This window comes from Thalassophryne amazonica, chromosome 19, assembly GCF_902500255.1.
Source record: "Thalassophryne amazonica chromosome 19, fThaAma1.1, whole genome shotgun sequence".
Classification (NCBI taxonomy): Eukaryota; Metazoa; Chordata; class Actinopteri; order Batrachoidiformes; family Batrachoididae; genus Thalassophryne; species Thalassophryne amazonica.
Genome location: NC_047121.1, coordinates 46,233,947 through 46,256,348, shown reverse-complemented (window position 1 = coordinate 46,256,348; position 22,402 = coordinate 46,233,947). Strand labels below are relative to the sequence as shown.

Sequence of the window (22,402 nt, the reverse complement as noted above, 5' to 3'; positions counted from 1 at the left end):
CAAGATTTGAGGGAGCGTGCATTTGGCATGCTGACAGCAGGAATGTCAACCAGAGCTGTTGCTCGTGTATTGAATGTTCATTTCTCTACCATAAGCCGTCTCCAAAGGCATTTCAGAGAATTTGGCAGTACATCCAGCCAGCCTCACAACTGCAGACCACGTGTAACCACACCAGCCCAGGACCTCCACATCCAGCATGTTCACCTCCAAGATCGTCTGAGACCAGCCACTCGGACAGCTGCTGAAACAATCAGTTTGCATAACCAAAGAATTTCTGTACAAACTGTCAGAAACTGTCTCAGGGAAGCTCATCTGCATGCTTGTCGTCCTCATCGGGGTCTCGACCTGACTCCAGTTCGTTGTCGTAACCGACTTGAGTGGGCAAATGCTCACATTCGCTGGCGTTTGGCACGTTGGAGAGGTGTTCTCTTCACGGATGAATCCCGGTTCACACTGTCCAGGGCAGATGGCAGACAGCGTGTGTGGCGTCGTGTGGGTGAGCGGTTTTCTGATGTCAATGTTGTGGATCGAGTGGCCCATGGTGGCAGTGGGGTTATGGTATGGGCAGGCGTCTGTTATGGACGAAGAACACGGGTGAATTTTATTGATGGCATTTTGAATGCACAGAGATACCGTGACGAGATCCTGAGGCCCATTGTTGTGCCATACATCCAAGAACATCACCTCATGTTGCAGCAGGATAATGCACGGCCCCATGTTGCAAGGATCTGTACACAATTCTTGGAAGCTGAAAATGTCCCAGTTCTTGCATGGCCGGCATACTCGCCGGACATGTCACCCATTGAGCATGTTTGGGATGCTCTGGACCGGCGTATACGACAGCGTGTACCAGTTCCTGCCAATATCCAGCAACTTCGCACAGCCATTGAAGAGGAGTGGACCAACATTCCACAGGCCACAATTGACAACCTGATCAACTCTATGCGAAGGAGAAGTGTTGCACTGCATGAGGCAAATGGTGGTCAACACCAGATACTGACTGGTATCCCCCCCCAATAAAACAAAACTGCACCTTTCAGAGTGGCCTTTTATTGTGGGCAGTCTAAGGCACACCTGTGCACTAATCATGGTGTCTAATCAGCATCTTGATATGGCACACCTGTGAGGTGGGATGGATTATCTCAGCAAAGGAGAAGTGCTCACTATCACAGATTTAGACTGGTTTGTGAACAATATTTGAGGGAAATGGTGATACTGTGTATGTGGAAAAAGTTTTAGATCTTTGAGTTCATCTCATACAAAATGGGAGCAAAAAAAAAAAGTGTTGCGTTTATATTTTTGTTGAGTGTATAATATCCTTTATTGGTGTACATTTTGCATTATATCTCAATCAAAAGTGCCTCAATCACTCTCATTTTTCTATTATGAATTTATCTACACCACCAAAAGTCGATGGAGGTTCCAATTTATGCCTGTTGGTCTATTTTCCAGTTATCAGTCAGAAACCAAGTGCCAAAAAGCAATGACAAATTGTGCAGAGCAGAGATAACGAATGTTTTGTGAACATTATCTGAAAAAGAATTCAGAAACCAAAAAAAGTAAAAACAAAAACCTGACAACACACAAAAACTTAAATTCAAGTGCATGTATTAAATGCATGCTCCTGACATTTGATCACATCTATTTTAGCTTATGAAAAGCCACTTCTAACAGGACTTTGACCTTGAAAATTTTTGTAAGGTAAAAATTTGTGTAATTGGAAACTAGTGTTGACAGAGGTTTGCGCTCTACATGGGCGGTGCTCTAGTTGGACATGATTTGGAAAGGCATGCACCTGTCTACATATAAGGTCCCACAGTTGACAGTGCATGTCAGAGCACAAACCAAGCATGAAGTCAAAGGAAGTGTCTGTAGACAGGATTGTCTCGAGGCATAAATCTGGGGAAGGGTACAGAAACATTTCTGCTGCTTTGGGGGCATCTGCCCCAATGTACACAGTGGCCTCCATCTGTAAATGGAAGAAGTTCGGATCCACCAGGACTCTTCCTACAGCTGGCCGCCCATCTTCACTGAGCTTAGTCAGAGTCTAAACTGAGCAATCAGTGAAGAAGGGTCTTAGTCAGGGAGGTGACCAAGAACCCGATGGTCACTCTGTCAAAGCTCCAGCATTTCTCATATTCAGGAAGACTTGAGGCTGTAATTGCTGTCAGAGGTGCATCAACAAAGTATTGAGCAAAGAGTGTGAATACCTATGTACATGTGATTTATTAGTCATTTTATTTTAAATAAATTTGCAAAAATTGTGAAAAAAAAAACCAAAACTTTTTTCATGACGTCATTATGGGGTGTTTTGAGGGAAAAAATTAATTTACGACATTTTGGAATAAGGCTGTAACATAAATGTGGAAAAAGTGAAGCACTGTGAATACTTTCCGGATGCACGGTATGTGCATCAAATTTAGGTCTACTATTCATGTTGACAGTGTGACGTCCCCGCTGTTCTGTAGCGGGGCAGGCCCATAATCAGGGGCACCTGGGCCCGGTGTCCCTGTCTCTTATTTAAGTGGGCCCAACTAATTAATTTTGTTCTCTCCCTCTCTCTTTCTAGGACGTCTTGCTGCGCCGACCAGTAACAGAGCGCCTTTTTGCACAGCTGCACATCTTTGCACCTTTTAATTTATTGACTTAAACTATTGTAAATAAATACTTCTATTTTTCTAATCCTCTCGTTTGTGTCTCCTCTTTGTCACTGTCCTCTGAGCCACGGGCACGTGACAAGAGTGGGGGCTCGTCCTTTAAATTTAATTTTTGTAGTCAGCGCGTTTAGTTTTTGTAAATTTATTTGGTTAAAGTTTGTTTTTAGGCCTGTTTTTTGTGTTGGGGCTTTGCCGCACGCTGACTACATGATTAGAATCCGGTGCACACCTGCTGATTGCGCGTTCATTTGTTTGTTTGTGGAGACACGCGAGAGGTTTGAAGTTAAATTGTGTGTTGTTTTTTTTTTATCCCAGGTGAAGTTAAGTGCTGTCTCGTGCTGCATGGTGTTTTGGAGTCCTTCGTTAGGCTTTAGTGGCTTTTCTCATAAGGAGATTTGCCTGCTTTTGTTTTGTGAGGGCAGCAGTGAACGTGGCTACAAGCTTCGGCTTGGGAGCGCGTCTGTGGTGTTCTGGGGGTTGTCAGCTTGCTGGTCGCTGCTCAGACCCATCGGGTTTTAGCGCATAAATACCCACCATAGGAGACCGCAAGAAGACTAGGTTAAGCAGGTAGATTTGTGTTAAGTAGTTCAGGGCGGGGGACTCCGATGGACGCGCTGGCCCTCAGCCTCAGTTATGTGAGATTGGCAGTTTGCATTCAGTTCGGTTCACATTATTTTTTTGTAACCATGGCTTCTGTTTTGCATTTTTTCTCCACTCCTTCTGAAAGTTTTTTGGAAAACTGTCAAAAGAAACATTTATTGCAGATAGCTAAACACTATGGCATTACAGTGGGAAATGGTAAGGTTATAGGCAGGTGAGTGAAGAATCATTTTCCTCTGCTGCTTGTAGGCCTGCTCCTAACGTGTTTGACGTGGGTGCTAGTCTGCACCTAATGCCAAAGTTTAATGAAAAAGATCCAGATACTTTTTTTGTTCTGTTCGAGCGCATTGCAGATGTTAAAAATTGGGCGGATTGTGATAGAGCTTTGTTGTTGCAGTCCGTGTTTACTGGTCATGCCCAGGAGGCTTATTCTGCGTTGAGCGCTGCAGAGTGTCTGGATTATGCCAAAATAAAGGCTGCAGTTCTAAAATCCTACGAATTAGTCCCAGAAGCTTATCGCCAGAAATTCAGGAATTTTTAGAAAAATGAACGTCAAACTCACGTGGAATTCGTTAGAGATTTAACCTGTCAATTTAATCGTTGGTGTTCTGCTTTGAATATTGACACTTTTGAGGGTTTTCAGAGTTGATGATCTTGGAGCAGTTTAAGAACTGTTTTCCTCGGCATGTAGCTACTTATGTTACTGAACAGAAACCCAGCACCGCTCTGAAGGCAGCGGAGCTGGCAGATGATTTTGTCCTGACTCACAAGGGGGCTGTGGGTGAAATTTTTCCATCTAGGACCAAGCCTATAGTCAGTGACAGTCGCTCCTCCTCACAGACCTTTGCGCAGGGTCGCTCTGCTTCATTCAGAGGGCACTCTAGCAGGTGTTATTACTGTCAGGCAATGGGCCACTGTAAGTCTCAATGTCCTGTGCTCAAGTCTAAAAGCAGGCGTAAAATGTACGTCCCTTCAGCTCCTGCTCTGTTAGCTTCAAACAATAAGTCCAGGAAAAAGTTCAGTAAGGCTTTTGCTCCTTTCATCCATGATGCGTATGTGTCCATTGTGGGGAGCGAGCAGCGTGTTCATATTAAGATGCTGTGTGACACAGGGGCTAAACACTCGTTTATAGTGGCTTCTGTGCTTCCATTCTCCTCTGCTACAGAAACGGGTGACTGTCCTTATGCATGGGATGGAGCTGGGTGTGGTCTCCGTGCCGAGGCACACAATTATGTTAGAATGTGGGTTTAGTAATGGTCTGGTGATTGTAGACGTGTGCCCTGCTCTGCCGCTTCCTGGGGTTTCATTGATTTTAGGCAATGATTTGGTTGGTAGTGCAGTGTGGCCGAGGTCTCCTTTGCCCTTGGTGACACCTGAGCCACGCGCATCGTCTCCGCTTGAAGAGCAGTGTCCAGAGGTGTTTCCGGCTTGTGTCGTGACGCGCACTCAATTTCGTGCATCTGAGTTGGATGTGCTTGAGAGCTCAGTCTTGTTGCCCGAGCTCCCCGCATCTGTCTCTGTGAAGGAATGGAGTCAGCATCAAAAGTCTGATCCAACTCTTTCAGTTTTGTTTGAAAATGTTCTTCCAGGTGACAAGATACAGAGTGCTGCTCATGGGTACTTCATGTAGGAGGGTCTGTTGGTGCGCAAGTGGGTCCCATGTCATGGTGATTTCGTTGGTGAGCCCATTTTTCAGATTGTTGTTCCTGAGATGTTTCGTGATGATGTGCTCAGAGTTGCCCATGATGACTTTGGTCACTTAGGTGTGAAAAAAATGTTGAAAGTGCTGTTTCTACAGGCGTTCAGTTTAGACATTCGTCATATTAAAGGTTCTGATAACTTGTTGGCTGATGCGTTGTCACGTGCGCCAGTTTAAAAAAGGAAAAAGCAAAGTTGCCTTAATTTTTGTGCCTGTCTTTCTTCTGCCTCTTCCCAGTTTCAGGCACCGGAACTCTGGAGGTGCAGCAGAGGACATGTGTGCTAAGCTTGTGACTTTACCAATTGGTGTCATCTTTAGCCTTGTATAGCTAAGTCTAATTTGATTCCTTGTTAAATGGTAGAACTTGTTTGATAATGGAAAATGGAAGAAAAAACTTAGTCCTATCAGATTTTAAAGTAGTTTGTAAAGGAAAAAAAATGTATAGCTGAATATAGGTAAGCTGTAAATAATGTAATTTTGGTGCAACAAAAAAATATAATGTAGTACTACTTTTTGAAGAGGGAGGGTGTGACGTCCCCGCTGTTCTGTAGCGGGGCGGGCCAATAATCAGGGGCACCTGGGCCCGGTGTCCCTGTCTCTTATTTAAGTGGGCCCAACTAATTAATTTTGTTCTCTCCCTCTCTCTTTCTAGGACGTCTCGCTGCGCCGACCGGTAACAGAGCACCTTTTTGCACAGCTGCACATCTTTGCACCTTTTAATTTATTGACTTAAACTATTGTAAATAAATACTTCTATTTTTCTAATCCTCTCGTTTGTGTCTCCTCTTTGTCACTGTCCTCTGAGCCACGGGCACGTGACAACAGGAACTGTATATCATCTGTGAGTGAGGCGTGGCAGTGTGGAGCTGTTATCAGGATGAACAGTTACAGCACTGATGATGGCAGTAAATTAACAATGGATGTGATTGGAAATAAGGACATTCTCTTTAATGCGTTGACATACTCAATTCTTGATTCAGAACATCCACTCCCCCACCCCCTCCTTTGAAAGAATTAATGAAAGAGATGTTTTATCACTGAAATCTAATAAGCAGAGGTCCACATGCTTCTTACACGTGTGGTTTTAGGTACATTCTGTTCTTCATTATTGCGTCTCGACCAAATGGAATTTGTCTGCCCTGCAGAGAATTAAATTCAATTTTCTGCTGCTCTGGCTGACTGGATTTAGAAGAGTCACTCATGAGATCCTGATAAATTAAAGAACACTTTGTCTCTGCAGGAAATAGTTGGTGGACAGGAGTGGAATTACATTGCGACACAGGGTCCCTTAATGAACACCTGTCAGGACTTCTGGCAGATGGTGTGGGAGCAGGGCGTGTCCATCATTGCCATGGTGACTGCTGAGGAGGTGTGTCCACATAACTGTCTCTATACCACTTTTTTTCTCTTTTTTTTTACATCCCCACTGTTGGAACTGATGTTTGTGTATTTTTAACTGCAGGAGAATGGACGAGAAAAGAGCTTTCGGTACTGGCCCCGTCTCGGTTCTCGACATAACTCTGTGACATACGGTCGCATCAAGATCACTGCCTGGTTCCGTGCAGAATCTGGCTGCTACACCACGACTGGGCTCAAGATCAAACACTTAACCTCACCAGAGAGGACTGTGTGGCACCTGCAGTATACAGATTGGCCGGACCATGGCTGTCCTGAGGACTTCAAAGGCTTCCTTAGTGAGTGCAACGTTTGTCCACATCTATATTTGTATGACATTCTGACCAAAAAAAAGCCTAGTTGTCATATTACTGGAAATGGAGGAAATGTCAAACTCAGATATGCTAATGATCTGGAGACAAGGGGGATGAAAGTCGGTAAGGACAACATGTACATCTGATAGGGTGGACTGCAGAATGATGCATTTGCAAGGAATACAGGTGGTGAAGGTGTATGAGCTTGGGAACAACTGTGCTTAAATGTGAAACATAGTGAGAGATGGGGGCATGGTGGACCTGACCAAAACACAGGAAGTGGAGCTGTAGGTGGCAGAGTTAAAGCTATTGTGATCTTTGTTGGTAGTGACAAGGATGGACAGAAATGAGCGTATTAGTAGGAAAGTGCAGTTGGGACAGTTTGGTGAGAGGTGAGTTTAAGGTAATTTGGACATGTACAGATCAGGGTTGTGGGGTATATTCAGTTGTACTCAAACATTTATTCTAGAATTTTTTTTTTTCTTTGCCCATTTATCAGAGAATATGAACGTTAACACAAAAACCTTTTTTTCAGTCATGGTTAGTGGTTGGATGAAGCCATTTTCAAACAACTGTGTTTACTCTTTAAATCATGACAAATGAAACTACCCAAATGACCCTGATCAAAGGTTTACATACCCCAGTTCTTAATACTGTGTATTGCCCCTTTTAACATCAGTGACAGATTAGAGTCTTTGGTGGTAGTTGTGGATGAGGCCTCTTTATTTTGTCTGATGGCAAAGCTGCCCATTCAACTTGGCAAAAAGCCTCCAGTTCCTCTAAATTCCTGGGCTGTCTTGCATGAACTGCACACTTGAGATCTCCCCAGAGTGGCTCAATGATATTGAGGTCAGGAGACTGACTGAAATGTTCACTCCAAAACCTTCATTTTATTCTGCTGTTGCCAATGACAGGTCGACTTGGCCTTGTTGTCATGTTTGAACGTTCAAGTATGTCCCAAGCGCAGCTTTCGGGCTGATGAGTGCAAATTTTCCTCCAGTATTTTCTGACAGCATGCTGCATTCGTCCTGTCATCATTGTTGACCAGGTTTTCTGTGCCTTTGTAGTTCACACATCCCCAAAACATCAGCGATCCACCTCCGTGCTTCACAGTAGGAAGGGTGTACCTTTCATCATAGGCCTTGTTGACTCCTCTCCAAATGCAATGTTTATGGTTGTGGCCAAAAAGTTAAATTTTTGTCTCGTCACTCCAAATTACTTTGTTCTCTGTGCTTCTTGGCATATTGTAAGATGGAACTTTATGGCATTTGCATAATAATGGCTTTCTTCTGGCGACTCGACCATGAAGCCCATTTTTTTCTTCAAGTGCCTGTGCCTTGAAACAGCCACACCGCTTTTCTTTAGAGAGTCCAGTATTTCAGCTGAAGTTATTTGTGGATTTTTCTTTGCATCCCAAAAATTTTCCCGACAGTTCTTGCTGAAATTTTTGTTTGTCTACCTGAGCGTAGTTTGGTTCCAAAGGAATCCCTCATTTTCCACTTCTTAATTAGAGTTTGAACACTGCTGATTGGCATTCTCAGTCTCTTGGATAGCTTTTTATATCACTTTGTTTTATACAGTTCAATTACCTTTTCTTTGACAATTCCTTTGCTTTCCTTATGACTCAGAAATCAGAAATGTCAGTGCAGCACTGGATGAAAGGGTCTGTCAGGAGCCCAGAAAATCACTGACCTTTTATACACTCACTGATTTCAAGCAGACAGCTCACAGGTGAGGATGGTTACCTTTTGTAGCCATTCAAACTTGTTTGTGTGAACTTTTAACCATATTATCAGGTCAAAATCACCAGGGTATGTAAATGTTTGATCAGGGTCATTTGGTTAGTTTCTATTGTTATTATGACTTAAAAAGAGTTTAACAATAAGTGGTTTCACACAACCACTAACCATGAGTGGAAAAACCTTTTGTGTTATCATTCATGTTCTCTGAAAAATGGTCAAAAATAAAATTCTGCCAGGGTATATACATGTTTGAGCACAACTGTAGGGGAAGGATGCTGAAGATGTCACCAAGCAGGAGAGGAGAGGCCAAAGAGGATGTGGTGGATGAAGACATGCAGGTGGATGATGTGACAGAAGATGCAGAGTGAGATGGTGACTGATGTTCTGGCAACCTTTAACGGAAGTAAGAGGACAGAACCTTAATGTTTCACATGCATAATGTTTGTTTTTCTTTCTACAGCATACCTGGAGGAGATTCAGTCTGTGAGGAGACACACAAACAGCACCAGTGAGCCAACAAATACCAACTTTCCTGTACTGGTCCATTGTAGCGCCGGTGTGGGTCGGACTGGAGTGGTCATCCTGTCTGAGCTCATGATTGCCTGCCTGGAGCACAATGAGGTAAATTCCTCACACTGACATTAGATTAAGAACTAGACTGTATAATACAAGTGTTTCCAGATTCATACCCCATCTGGGTCCATTTCCTCGGGGCTGTTGTCCATGTCTGAGCTTGAGTGTGTTTGTTCAGATGCTGGATGTTCAGACGGTTTTGGCGAGGCTTCGTCAGCAGAGGATGATGATGGTTCAGACCGTGGCTCAGTATCACTTCGTCTACAAGGTCCTGATCCAGTACCTCCGGAACTCCAGGCTGATATGATCACAGGAAGGTGTCCTGCATATCTTCATCTTCTGGTGTACACAAGTCATTGTGGATCAGTCGAAGTTTACAGCAAGCCGCGCTGACGCAACACAGCAGATTGGCTTCAGGTGGTTTTTAAAGGACCCTGGTTTGTTTCACTTGTAAGTTATTAAACTAGGAAAGGCTGATGGGAGGATGTGTAAAAGAAGAAGCAAAGCTATATGAAGGTGCACAGAGAGAGCTGACCTGCCTTTAAACAGTATTTAGGCATGGGCCAGTTACCGGTTTCATTGTATACTGCAGCTTGAAAGCTCCCATACATTTTCTGTTCCACAGTATGAGTGCCATAAACACACCTGACATTCTTCTACATTCAACATGCACTGAGCTTTGTGTGACTAAAACCGGTATGTCACGGCCAAAGGAGCATAGGAAATGTTCTGTAAAATACCAGAGTCAGGAAGCAAATGCTTGAGTCACGAATGTGAGAGTGAACTTTGTGTTTTTTAATCCCCGAAAATGCAACACAAAGGGCGTGGTGCTTGATGTTACTTTGATTCACTCTGCCAGTCCGTATAATCAGCAACTTTAACAGTTGCAAACTGCAGGTATGCAGAAAGAGAATGAAGTGTCCATGAAGGTGTGCAATACTGTTAATACCGTGTACTACAGTGTTTTTGCTTAAGGTGTTTTCCCTGGCCCATGCCTAACAGTATTATGTTTATATATAACATATTATAGCTTAAATAAGCTCAGCACTTTTGCTGTACATAATGAACCAACATTAAGCTGCTTTTAAAGTCTCAGATAAAAATAAGAAACAACTGATGTGTTTTTAAAATGACTTTTAAAACTGCTTTGTTACAGTTCTGTGATTGAAGGACTGCTTGTATTAATGAAGGCAGAAAACTGAAATGGAGCCCCAAATCTAGTCAGTTTTTTTTTTAACCATCCGCAACGGTACTAAAGACAAAGGTGACCCCGCCTTCGTTCTAATCAAAATATATTTTTATCTTAAATTCTGCAGGATGCTGTGCTCTCATTTAGTGCAGCACTGTTTATTTTTGGAGCAAATATTTAAAAAATGATCTCTTGAGTTTGACTGAGGCTTTCCACTATTCCAACAACTCTGCCCCACCCCAACCACTGAAAGAATGATTGTGTAAAAGTTCCAGAGTATTTTCAGCTTCTCCCTTGTTTGACGTGGGGTCACGGCAGCAGAGTCGAGGTACTCTGTGTGTTGATTTGGCTCACGTTTTACGCTGAATGCCCTTCCTGACAACTCCACATCACATGGACAATGGGGACAGGTGGCTTTGAACCAGGAACCTTCCATTCTGGACACAAGCACACTTAAGCACTTGTCTACCAGCCCCACCCCCAACCACACCACTTTAGCTCCAGAATCAAACTGGAAAATTGATTTTATACACTTTTGCATCAGAACTGTTGACATACTGAACTTTGCTTGCTGTTATGTGCGAGAACAATTATATTTTGGAATAATAAAGTGCCTAAATATCTACTGTGTAAACATAAAAATATTTTGAAGGATTTTTTTTTTTTGTAACTGGCTCTTTGTTAGTAGTGATGATAAAAAATAATCAGCATGTGAAGACAAACAATCTGTAAAAATGAGCTCAGTTCTCTGAAATCACCTGAATGTTGAGGCTTTATTACAAATCAAAGCTAATCTGAACATATTGTGAACGTCCAGCTGGCAGCCTCGACTTTGAGCGTCTCAGGGACTGATCGTCCAGCCAGACGATCACATCTAACTGAAGCACAGTTGTTTTCCTTCTGCACCAAACACAAACACCCATGTGATTAAAGTAAGGAGTCAAATTTTTGACACCACAAACTTTTAATGTCAAAACGAACATGATTCAGCACAAGGTTCTTTTACTAAACAAAACAAAACAAAAATTTTATGTGATAAACGGGAGGGGGAAAAAAAAAATCCACCTAATCTTATATAAATCCAGATCATGACTGGATTATTTTTAATCCTACAGATTAGCTCCAGGTTTTAAAACACTGATAAGAGTCTTAGTGTGGAGACTGAAAGGAGTTTGTGGCCAAGGGGCAACTGTTTTGTCCATGTACAGATTTATTGTTCATAATGTACACAATGTAAAAATATTGATTATTGTATAAACTGAACAGAAATGGTATGGCATGGAGGGGAGGGGGGGCCCTTTTCAGTTAATAAATATTTGGAAGATATTTTGACTCCAGTGAATTCATTATCGCTTTTACTTACCACTTTAAATTAGTTCATTGAGCCCCCTGGTGGTGGAAGTCAGTCAGCGGTGTCTCAAATTTTCAAGTTACAGAATAAATGCACAGGTTAAAAAAACCCCACTAAGAAGGCTAAATTATAACAAACACCCAATGATGGTGCTTTCACCTCAAAGTTACAAAAATAAAAAAAATTAACATAAAAATGAAACAAAATTTAAATCTAGTTTGCTGGTTGTTACTCAACAAAATAGTGTCTGTTCATATGCATCACTGTGATTACTTAATTTTAAAAACACAAACATCAGTAAAAAAAACAACAAAAAAAAAAACATCAATACTGGTACCGTCCTCGTTTTCCTCCATGACCGCCATAGCTTCCATGTCCACTGTGACCTCCTTGGTTCCAACCTCCTCCTCCTCCTCCTCTCCATCCACCTCCACCCCAGCTACCACCTCTTCCCCCTCCACCACCTCCTCCCCCCCTGCCGCTGCCTCCACCACCTCGTCCTCCCCCACGACCACCCCAACCACCACCACCATCTTGTCTTTTCTGCCAGGGTGGCATCTCAGGAGGCGGGGCTTCAATCTCTGATGGACGTCCTCCCCTGTCTGGCACTCTCCCCATTAGGATCTGTGGATAAAAACCAGCAAAATTAATAATAAAATAGAACTAAATTTTATAATCAGTTTACGATAACCTCCAGAACCCCCAAGCAATTTTGAGTGTGTTTTGCTCCCGTTATATTTTTACTAATTGGAGGCTCATTTTTCACTGTGCCTGCAAGTCCCACACCTCTGGAAGAGGCAATTATGGCAAGAAGTAGAAAGAACTCAAAAATGCTTTGTGGACTATAACAATTATAAAAAGCAAACAGAAGTAGAATTTTTTTTTTCTTTGAAAATTTTACTTCAGCCTGCAATGGGTTGAATATTCAATTTATTTTTTGTCATGACTGTTGGCTTCAGCTGAGTCATGCGAGGCTTTACAGCTGAGCTGAGGGGCATAATTTTTATTTTTTTTTTTAAATCAAATTAGGTGCAGAATAAAACAATTTTTTGTGAAAATGTGCTGTTACAAAGCTTAGATTTTATACTTTTCTTTTTTTTTTTTGCTTGACTAAAGGCATTCGGTACATGATTAGTTCAATGATCATCAGAAAAGTGAAAACCTGGCAGTTTGTTCAACAGTTTCTAGTTAAGATAAATTATGCAGGTTATGGGATTTAAACCATGACTTTAAACATACCGCTGAACCTGTTTACGTGGCAGCACTGCTGTATTCGTACCTTGTTGACTGCACAAGCCGTCTTCTCCCTGCTGGAGCCACTGCTCGTCTTCACAACGTTGCAGATGTCCTCTCTGGCGGCCAGCAGCTCTGCCATGTCCACTGTGGAGTGCGGCGTCAGAGTGTGTCTCTTGGGCTGGTAAGCCCTCGCCATGCTGTCCACCTTTACCTTAAAAAAGTACATATGACACGCACTTATACTCACAACTCAAGCTTCCGGACTACTGTAGTTTCACTGAGATTTATATTTGCAGGGATGAGAATGAGCAAAGAAAGAAAATCAGCAGGGGTCAGTGTGGGGCTGCCCCTGGACCCTGCTGGGGGCCTACAGGTTTTGAGCATTTCAGAGGCATTTCGGGCCACTAGAAAGACCTAATTTCATGAATTTCCATTTTATACAGTTGTATGTAAAAGTCTGGGCACCACTGATGATTTTACTTTATAAATCATTGGTTGTTTGGATCAGCAATTTCAGTTAAATATATCATATAGCAGACAAACAATGATATTTGAGAAGTGAAATGAAGTTTATAGGATTTACAGAAAGTGTGCAATAATTCTTTCAACAAAATTAGGCAGGTGTATTAAATTTGGGCACTACAACAGGAAAAAAATACATCAATATTTAGTAGATCCACCTTTTGCCATAGCATTGGCCAGATATCACTAAACTTGCCAAAGCTATTCTTTAAGTGTCTTTCCTTAACTTGTAAGGAGCTCTGAAATCTACTGAAACTTCATGTAAGTATGTGCAAATCATTTAAAGAGATTAAAACCTATCAAAACAACAATTGTGGTATAAAACAGTGGCTTTATTAATATTCACATATGAAATGTATGCTTACAAATTTTTGCCACATAATAAATTCTGAAATCACACCATGTGAGTTTGCAGCCCGACTACTTATACCAGTCATAAGTAGTCCCCCCACCGCACACACACAAAGGAGGAAATTCAAACCAGGCTGGCCACAGGTGGCGCTGTAGGTACCTTGGCTCTGTCCGACCACCCAAAGGACTGAACAGTGACGTCCAGCCGTTTGATCAGCATCCTGCGCCGACACTCATACTCTGAACACAAGACTTTGTTTATGCTGTGCAGCTTCTCCTGGGAACACAAAAGAAACCCAAACACGGCTTAAAAAAAAAGGTAATCATTCAATACTTTCAAAGACTTTAACTTGTATAATGTTACATACCCACTGCTCACTGCTGAGAGGTTTATTCAGCACCGGACTTCCAATGAAGCTTTTTGGGAGACCTTTCAATACTTCATCAAGCTGAAATTAAATAATTTTAACATTTGAGCACAACTTAAATGTAGAGAAGTAACAGGAATTCGTCATGTCTGAGAATCTGTAAAATCTCAAAGGTTGAGCATTTTCAGGGATAAAGCAAAAAAAAAAAAAAAAATCTGACTTTTTTACAGCTAAATCATAAGTTGTTCACATCTACATTTTTATAGAAACCCTTTTGTGATCGCATCCTAGGATTTAAGGTAAAACAAGGTGGAGACGACTAAGAAAACAGTGAATTATTCTGCTGAAGATTATATTTCACTAACTGTTGCTGCTCTTTTCTAATGCAGCATCATATTATGGAAAGACTTGAACCTATACCCTGACCCCCACCCCCTCCCAATTTAGTTGTACTGCTTAATGTGTGTTGTATTTGTATTTTCTTTTGCACATTTTCATCTTTTCTTTACCTTTAAAATGATACTACTTCACATCCCACTTTAGTTATGCAATAAAGTTAAATTAAGCAAACTTATTTTTATATGGGGTGGTCAAGTGGTTAGTGCATTTGGTTTCAGTGGAGAAGGTTCCCGTTTCAATCCTCACCCCTGCCACATTCCTCCATGTAATGTGGAACTGCGTCATAAAGGGTATCCAAGGCAAAACTTTCAATTCAGCATGCAGATCCACCGCGGATCGCCCATTCCACAACGCTGCCACCACGTTTGACAGATGATGTGATGTACTTCCAAGTTGTTCATTTTGTACTCTATGCTCTTCTCATTATTCATACTTGATGTTGTGAAGGGGTTGCTCACTTGTGCATTCCTTCTGGTAAAGAAGGTGCCAAATTGTTGATCTGACAGCTTCCAAAGTTTCTGTTCTCTGTCTGACAGGTTTATTTTATTGTTTTATTGGTCTCATCACTCCAAATGACTTCATAAAGGTACTGCTGAACTAGACTTTCCATCCAACTGTACTTATTCACTTGCATCAACACCTCCTTGGACCTCGTACCGAGATTTTCAATGTACAACTACAACACTTGGAGCCAACCTTTTACTGACGGCCTGTAAAAATAAAAAGACTGTGGGGAAAAAAGTGGGTGTAATTCCTAAATCTCTTGTATTAAAGTTGAAAGTAGTCACAGCAGGCACATCGTCCAAATACTTATGGACCACACTGTGTGAGCCCCACCTTGTCTTGTATTTGGGAGAAGAGTCCTGCCATGTCTTGTCCCCTGGGCTCCGGGAGATTCAGCGTTTCACACGTTATCAGGAGCTCCTGATACGCTGGACTCTGCTCCTGTTCTTTATCGGAGATCTTTCTGCTCCTCACAATCTGAGCTGCCTGAAGCTCAGAACACAGAAACACTTAAAGAGAGAGGGAGAGAGAAAATGTTTCAAAACGGACATCTCAAAATTCACTCCAAATTCATTTGGGAATTTTAACTTCATTGTTATAAGATTATTGGGCCAAATATATTTTAGGTGAAAACAATGCCAAGCATAGTCGTGGCAATCTTTTGGTTGAAAGGACGATTGTCTCTTAATCAACTGCCGGACAGGATGGTGGATGACTGAACAGGCCCACAGTGAAGGTGTGTGTGTGGATTTATAAAGCAGCAGAACAACTAAGTGGTTCAGCTCATGCTTTCCATGATTTTATATCACAGATCCAAAATGATGAGCTTCTCCTCCTCTTCAGTGTTTGGTACATTCATTCTGTGTTGACATCACCACAACCAAAGTTCACAGGGTGCACGCACTCACAGTGGCGTGTAAACATCATGTGCAAACTATGGGATAAATATTTACAACAGCTTGTATTCATAATCTATCTGCAATCCCCGCTGAAGGCTGTTGAGGGTCTTGCTTCAATCAATCAATCAATCAATTTTTTTTTTATATAGCGCCAAATCACAACAAACAGTTGCCCCAAGGCGCTTTATATTGTAAGGCAAGGCCATACAATAATGATGTAAAACCCCAACGGTCAAAACGACCCCCTGTGAGCAAGCACTTGGCTACAGTGGGAAGGAAAAACTCCCTTTTAACAGGAAGAAACCTCCAGCAGAACCAGGCTCAGGGAGGGGGCAGTCTTCTGCTGGGACTGGTTGGGGCTGAGGGAGAGAACCAGGAAAAAGACATGCTGTGGAGGGGAGCAGAGATCGATCACTAATGATTAAATGCAGAGTGGTGCATACAGAGCAAAAAGAGAAAGAAACAGTGCATCATGGGAACCCCCCAGCAGTCTACGTCTATAGCAGCATAACTAAGGGATGGTTCAGGGTCACCTGATCCAGCCCTAACTATAAGCTTTAGCAAAAAGGAAAGTTTTAAGCCTAATCTTAAAAGTAGAGAGGGTGTCTGTCTCCCTGATCTGAATTGGGAGCTGGTTCCACAGGAGAGGAGCCTGAAAGCTGAAGGCTCTGCCTCCCATTCTACTCTTACAAACCCTAGGAACTACAAGTAAGCCTGCAGTCTGAGAGCGAAGCGCTCTATTGGGGTGATATGGTACTACGAGGTCCCTAAGATAAGATGGGACCTGATTATTCAAAACCTTATAAGTAAGAAGAAGAATTTTAAATTCTATTCTAGAATTAACAGGAAGCCAATGAAGAGAGGCCAATATGGGTGAGATATGCTCTCTCCTTCTAGTCCCCGTCAGCACTCTAGCTGCAGCATTTTGAATTAACTGAAGGCTTTTTAGGGAACTTTTAGGACAACCTGATAATAATGAATTACAATAGTCCAGCCTAGAGGAAATAAATGCATGAATTAGTTTTTCAGCATCACTCCGAGACAAGACCTTTCTGATTTTAGAGATATTGCGTAAATGCAAAAAAGCAGTCCTACATATTTGTTTAATATGCGCTTTGAATGACATATCCTGATCAAAAATGACTCCAAGATTTCTCACAGTATTACTAGAGGTCAGGGTAATGCCATCCAGAGTAAGGATCTGGTTAGACACCATGTTTCTAAGATTTGTGGGGCCAAGAACAATAACTTCAGTTTTATCTGAGTTTAAAAGCAGGAAATTAGAGGTCATCCATGTCTTTATGTCTGTAAGACAATCCTGCAGTTTAGCTAATTGGTGTGTGTCCTCTGGCTTCATGGATAGATAAAGCTGGGTATCATCTGCGTAACAATGAAAATTTAAGCAATACTGTCTAATAATACTGCCTAAGGGAAGCATATATAAAGTGAATAAAATTGGTCCTAGCACAGAACCTTGTGGAACTCCATAATTAACTTTAGTCTGTGAAGAAGATTCCCCATTTACATGAACAAATTGTAATCTATTAGACAAATATGATTCAAACCACCGCAGCGCAGTGCCTTTAATACCTATGGCATGCTCTAATCTCTGTAATAAAATTTTATGGTCAACAGTATCAAAAGCAGCACTGAGGTCTAACAGAACAAGCACAGAGATGAGTCCACTGTCCGAGGCCATAAGAAGATCATTTGTAACCTTCACTAATGCTGTTTCTGTACTATGATGAATTCTAAAACCTGACTGAAACTCTTCAAATAGACCATTCCTCTGCAGATGATCAGTTAGCTGTTTTACAACTACCCTTTCAAGAATTTTTGAGAGAAAAGGAAGGTTGGAGATTGGCCTATAATTAGCTAAGATAGCTGGGTCAAGTGATGGCTTTTTAAGTAATGGTTTAATTACTGCCACCTTAAAAGCCTGTGGTACATAGCCAACTAACAAAGATAGATTGATCATATTTAAGATCGAAGCATTAAATAATGGTAGGGCTTCCTTGAGCAGCCTGGTAGGAATGGGGTCTAATAAACATGTTGATGGTTTGGATGAAGTAACTAATGAAAATAACTCAGACAGAACAATTGGAGAGAAAGAGTCTAACCAAATACCGGCATCACTGAAAGCAGCCAAAGATAACGATACGTCTTTGGGATGGTTATGAGTAATTTTTTCTCTAATAGTTAAAATTTTGTTAGCAAAGAAAGTCATGAACTCATTACTAGTTAAAGATAATGGAATACTCAGCTCAATAGAGCTCTGACTCTGTCAGCCTGGCTACAGTGCTGAAAAGAAACCTGGGGTTGTTCTTATTTTCTTCAATTAGTGATGAGTAGAAAGATGTCCTAGCTTTACGGAGGGCTTTTTTATAGAGCAACAGACTCTTTTTCCAGGCTAAGTGAAGATCTTCTAAATTAGTGAGACGCCATTTCCTCTCCAACTTACGGGTTATCTGCTTTAAGCTACGAGTTTGAGAGTTATACCATGGAGTCAGACACTTCTGATTTAAAGCTCTCTTTTTCAGAGGAGCTACAGCATCCAAAGTTGTCTTCAATGAGGATGTAAAACTATTGACGAGATACTCTATCTCCCTTACAGAGTTTAGGTAGCTACTCTGCACTGTGTTGTTATATGGCATTAGAGAACATAAAGAAGGAATCATATCCTTAAACCTAGTTACAGCGCTTTCTGAAAGACTTCTAGTGTAATGAAACTTATTCCCTACTGCTGGGTAGTCCATCAGAGTAAATGTAAATGTTATTAAGAAATGATCAGACAGAAGGGAGTTTTCAGGGAATACTGTTAAGTCTTCTATTTCCATACCATAAGTCAGAACAAGATCTAAGATATGATTAAAGTGGTGGGTGGACTCATTTACTTTTTGAGCAAAGCCAATAGAGTCTAATAATAGATTAAATGCAGTGTTGAGGCTGTCATTCTCAGCATCTGTGTGGATGTTAAAATCGCCCACTATAATTATCTTATCTGAGCTAAGCACTAAGTCAGACAAAAGGTCTGAAAATTCACAGAGAAACTCACAGTAACGACCAGGTGGACGATAGATAATAACAAATAAAACTGGTTTTTGGGACTTCCAATTTGGATGGACAAGACTAAGAGACAAGCTTTCAAATGAATTAAAGCTCTGTCTGGGTTTTTGATTAATTAATAAGCTGGAATGGAAGATTGCTGCTAATCCACCGCCCCGGCCCGTGCTACGAGCATTCTGACAGTTAGTGTGACTCGGGGGTGTTGACTCATTTAAACTAACATATTCATCCTGCTGTAACCAGGTTTCTGTTAGGCAGAATAAATCAATATGTTGATCAATTATTATATCATTTACCAACAGGGACTTAGAAGAGAGAGACCTAATGTTTAATAGACCACATTTAACTGTTTTAGTCTGTGGTGCAGTAGAAGGTGCTATATTATTTTTTCTTTTTGAATTTTTATGCTTAAATAGATTTTTGCTGGTTATTGGTAGTCTGGGAGCAGGCACCGTCTCTACGGGGATGGGGTAATGAGGGGATGGCAGGGGGAGAGAAGCTGCAGAGAGGTGTGTAAGACTACAACTCTGCTTCCTGGTCCCAACCCTGGATAGTCACGGTTTGGAGGATTTAAGAAAATTAGCCAGATTTCTAGAAATGAGAGCTGCTCCATCCAAAGTGGGATGGATGCCGTCTCTCCTAACAAGACCAGGTTTTCCCCAGAAGCTTTGCCAATTATCAATGAAGCCCACCTCATTTTTTGGACACCACTCAGACAGCCAGCAATTCAAGGAGAACATGCGGCTAAACATGTCACTCCCGGTCTGATTGGGGAGGGGCCCAGAGAAAACTACAGAGTCCGACATTGTTTTTGCAAAGTTACACACCGATTTAATGTTAATTTTAGTGACCTCCGATTGGCGTAACCGGGTGTCATTACTGCCGACGTGAATTACAATCTTACCAAATTTACGCTTAGCCTTAACCAGCAGTTTCAAATTTCCTTCAATGTCGCCTGCTCTGGCCCCCGGAAGACAATTGACTATGGTTGCTGGTGTCGCTAACTTCACATTTCTCAAAACAGAGTCGCCAATAACCAGAGTTTGATCCTCGGCGGGTGTGTCGTCGAGTGGGGAAAAACGGTTAGAAATGTGAACGGGTTGGCGGTGTACACGGGGCTTCTGTTTAGGGCTACGCTTCCTCCTCACAGTCACCCAGTCAGCCTGCTTTCCCGGCTGCTCGGGATCTGCCAGGGGGGAACTAACGGCGGCTAAGCTACCTTGGTCCGCACCGACTACAGGGGCCTGGCTAGCTGTAGAATTTTCCACGGTGCGGAGCCGAGTCTCCAATTCGCCCAGCCTGGCCTCCAAAGCTACGAATAAGCTACACTTATTACAAGTACCATTACTGCTAAAGGAGGCCGAGGAATAACTAAACATTTCACACCCAGAGCAGAAAAGTGCGGGAGAGACAGGAGAAGCCGCCATGCTAAATCGGCTAAGAGCTAGTAGCTACGCTAAGCTAGCGGATTCCTAAAAACACGCAAAGTGAATAATGTGTAAATAATTTAGAGGTGATTCAGCAGAATGAGTGCTTTAGTTAAGGCACGTAAAGATTACACTGGGAAACAAATCGTAATCTAGATAACTAGATCAATCTAACTGCGCAGATTAAACAGCTAACAGATACAGAAAAACACCGCTGTGCTCCGGAACAGGAAGTGATACAATACCGCAGTGAGAGCCAACCACCAGTCAAGTCAACTTCAACTTCACAGAATGTTGGTGCCAAACAGATACGTACAAACACACTTTAGATGATCTTTCGCATTCCTCATGCCGCCTTTGAGAACCCCAGAAACGACATCTTCATAAGGACAGTGCAACTCTTTCAGCAGACCGCTCACCTCAACTTGAAGGCCGTCCATATCATCTGAAGCACAACACACGCACAAAAAACATTATTTAAAAAACAAAAAAAACAATGTCAGATAGGCAGATTGACAGAGACCAGACAGTTATTGAGCAGCTGGACTGATCTGGCTGACCTGGGCCAGATGATATGCTCTCCTCGAGGTCACACAGCGGCTTTAACCTCTCTGCCAACCACCTGCACAGATCTACATAGACGGCTGAGGACAGTCCTCCGTCTGCAGCTCTCAGCAGCTCCTTCTCCACCAACAGGGGGCCGACATAACTGCAGGGTCATGACCATATCAACACTGAAGCTCGATTCACTCAGAATATCAGGGTTTGACAAAGAACTACTCTTCACAAAGAAATTCAGTTTCATTGATAACACCTGCAGTGCCACCTTCCAACAGCAGGCGGTGTATTAATTACAACAGTTCAAAAATAACGCTAGTCTTAAACACTTTATAACCACCCCCTTTGCAAGAAATCTTTAGGAAGCAGCAGTACAAACAAGCCAGACATCTTCCAAAATACCCACAAGTTAGTTTTTATGAATTATAACTACAGACGTTGTTGCAAAGCTAAGCTTGCTAATGTAGCATGCTAACAGAGAATTCGCTTACCCGAGCTGCTCTAACAAGTCCAAAATGTCACTCTCCATCGCTCAGTCCGAGAAGATTTTTACTACTTTAAAATATACTAACACATTACGACATTACCGAGACAACATCAGCGAAAAAGGCATTATTCACTCATTCATTTCTGCAAAATGATTGCGCTTTTTCTTCTTCTTCTTCTGTCGAGTTTATTGGCGGTTTGCAAAACGACAAGATGCATTACCGCCACCAACTGTTTGGGTGTGGAGCATTAATGGAGTCTGACGTTTTAGTTTTGTTTTTAATAAACCAACTTTATTGACAATTCAAAAAAATAACAAAATAACGACATTAAACTACAAAGACACTGGGATAATTAAAAAAAAATTAAAAAGAAGAAAAAGTTATATGTACACTGGGGGGTTTCATTAAGTTTACAGTCTTTAACAAAATTATGCAATTTTATACCATTTTTCTTCTTCATAAATTGAAGTAATTGAAAGAACAGACAAAGCTCTTTGTGAAAAATGTTGACGCTGACTGTACTATAAATTACCATATATTTATTCTTCAACTCCTTCAGTGGTGGCAGCACTGTCCAAACTAAAAAGGGGAAAATGACACAATTAACACCTTCAATAATACATTATATATATATATTACATTATACATTATATATTCTGCTGAATAACCATGTTCTCTTTAAATATGCAATTACATGCCTCCAAGCTGGTGGTGTAAGTGTAGAAAAAGAAAGTAATCTCACGAATGTTAAACTGTTCTGTCCTTGTGCTCTGATATTATCTCATAGAATTCTTCTTTGTCTGTTCTATGTGTGGTACTCTAGTAACGCGTGCTCAACAGTCTCCCTTCTGCTGCATCTCGAACATTGACTGGTTTCATGTTGAGAGTATGATTTAAACCTCTATGACCTATTCGTAGATATGTGATTACTTCTTCTTCCCTGCGACTCCATCTCCCTGTCTCTTTAATACAACCTGTCCCTGAATTTTATGTAAAGACCAACCCTTCGATTCCCTGTCCCAAAGCTTTTGCCGTGCTTTCTTCATTTCTGTCTTGATGATTGT

At 41.7% G+C, this 22,402-nt stretch overlaps 2 protein-coding genes across 6 annotated transcripts in view; one reads left to right on the top strand and one right to left on the bottom strand.

Moving 5' to 3' along the window:
- Positions 1-11,615, top strand: part of ptpn21 (protein tyrosine phosphatase non-receptor type 21) — a 49,576-nt gene extending 37,961 nt beyond the window's left edge. For 4 of the 5 annotated variants that reach the window (XM_034195315.1, XM_034195310.1, XM_034195312.1 and 1 more), the window contains 4 exons: positions 6,197-6,325; positions 6,419-6,650; positions 8,868-9,028; positions 9,159-11,615. In XM_034195315.1, coding sequence (XP_034051206.1) covers positions 6,197-6,325; positions 6,419-6,650; positions 8,868-9,028; positions 9,159-9,287 — 651 coding nt within the window. In that variant the 3' untranslated portion in view covers positions 9,288-11,615. The remainder of the gene's footprint in view (positions 1-6,196; positions 6,326-6,418; positions 6,651-8,867; positions 9,029-9,158) is intronic. The other variant, XM_034195313.1, reaches the window with a different exon arrangement.
- fam98b (family with sequence similarity 98 member B) lies at positions 10,756-21,534 on the bottom strand. The gene is made up of 8 exons (XM_034195316.1): positions 21,342-21,534; positions 20,853-21,001; positions 20,609-20,737; positions 15,234-15,409; positions 13,998-14,078; positions 13,790-13,906; positions 12,800-12,967; positions 10,756-12,144 (listed from the first exon to the last, which is right to left on the bottom strand). The coding sequence occupies exons 1-8, from the start codon at positions 21,377-21,379 to the stop codon at positions 11,845-11,847; spliced, it is 1,158 nt and encodes a 385-aa protein (XP_034051207.1). The 5' UTR covers positions 21,380-21,534; the 3' UTR covers positions 10,756-11,844.
- Positions 21,535-22,402: the final 868 nt, after the last annotated feature.

Bases quoted from the DNA above. Each gene is read 5' to 3' on its own strand.
- fam98b (XM_034195316.1), bottom strand. From the start codon at position 21,379: ATGGAGAGTGACATTTTGGACTTGTTAGAGCAGCTCGG. The intron at 14,079-15,233 runs GTGGGGCTCACA...ATTTAATTTCAG, and splicing joins TCTCCCAAATACAAGACAAG to CTTGATGAAGTATTGAAAGG. The intron at 13,907-13,997 runs GTATGTAACATT...TTGTGTTCCCAG, and splicing joins CTCTCAGCAGTGAGCAGTGG to GAGAAGCTGCACAGCATAAA.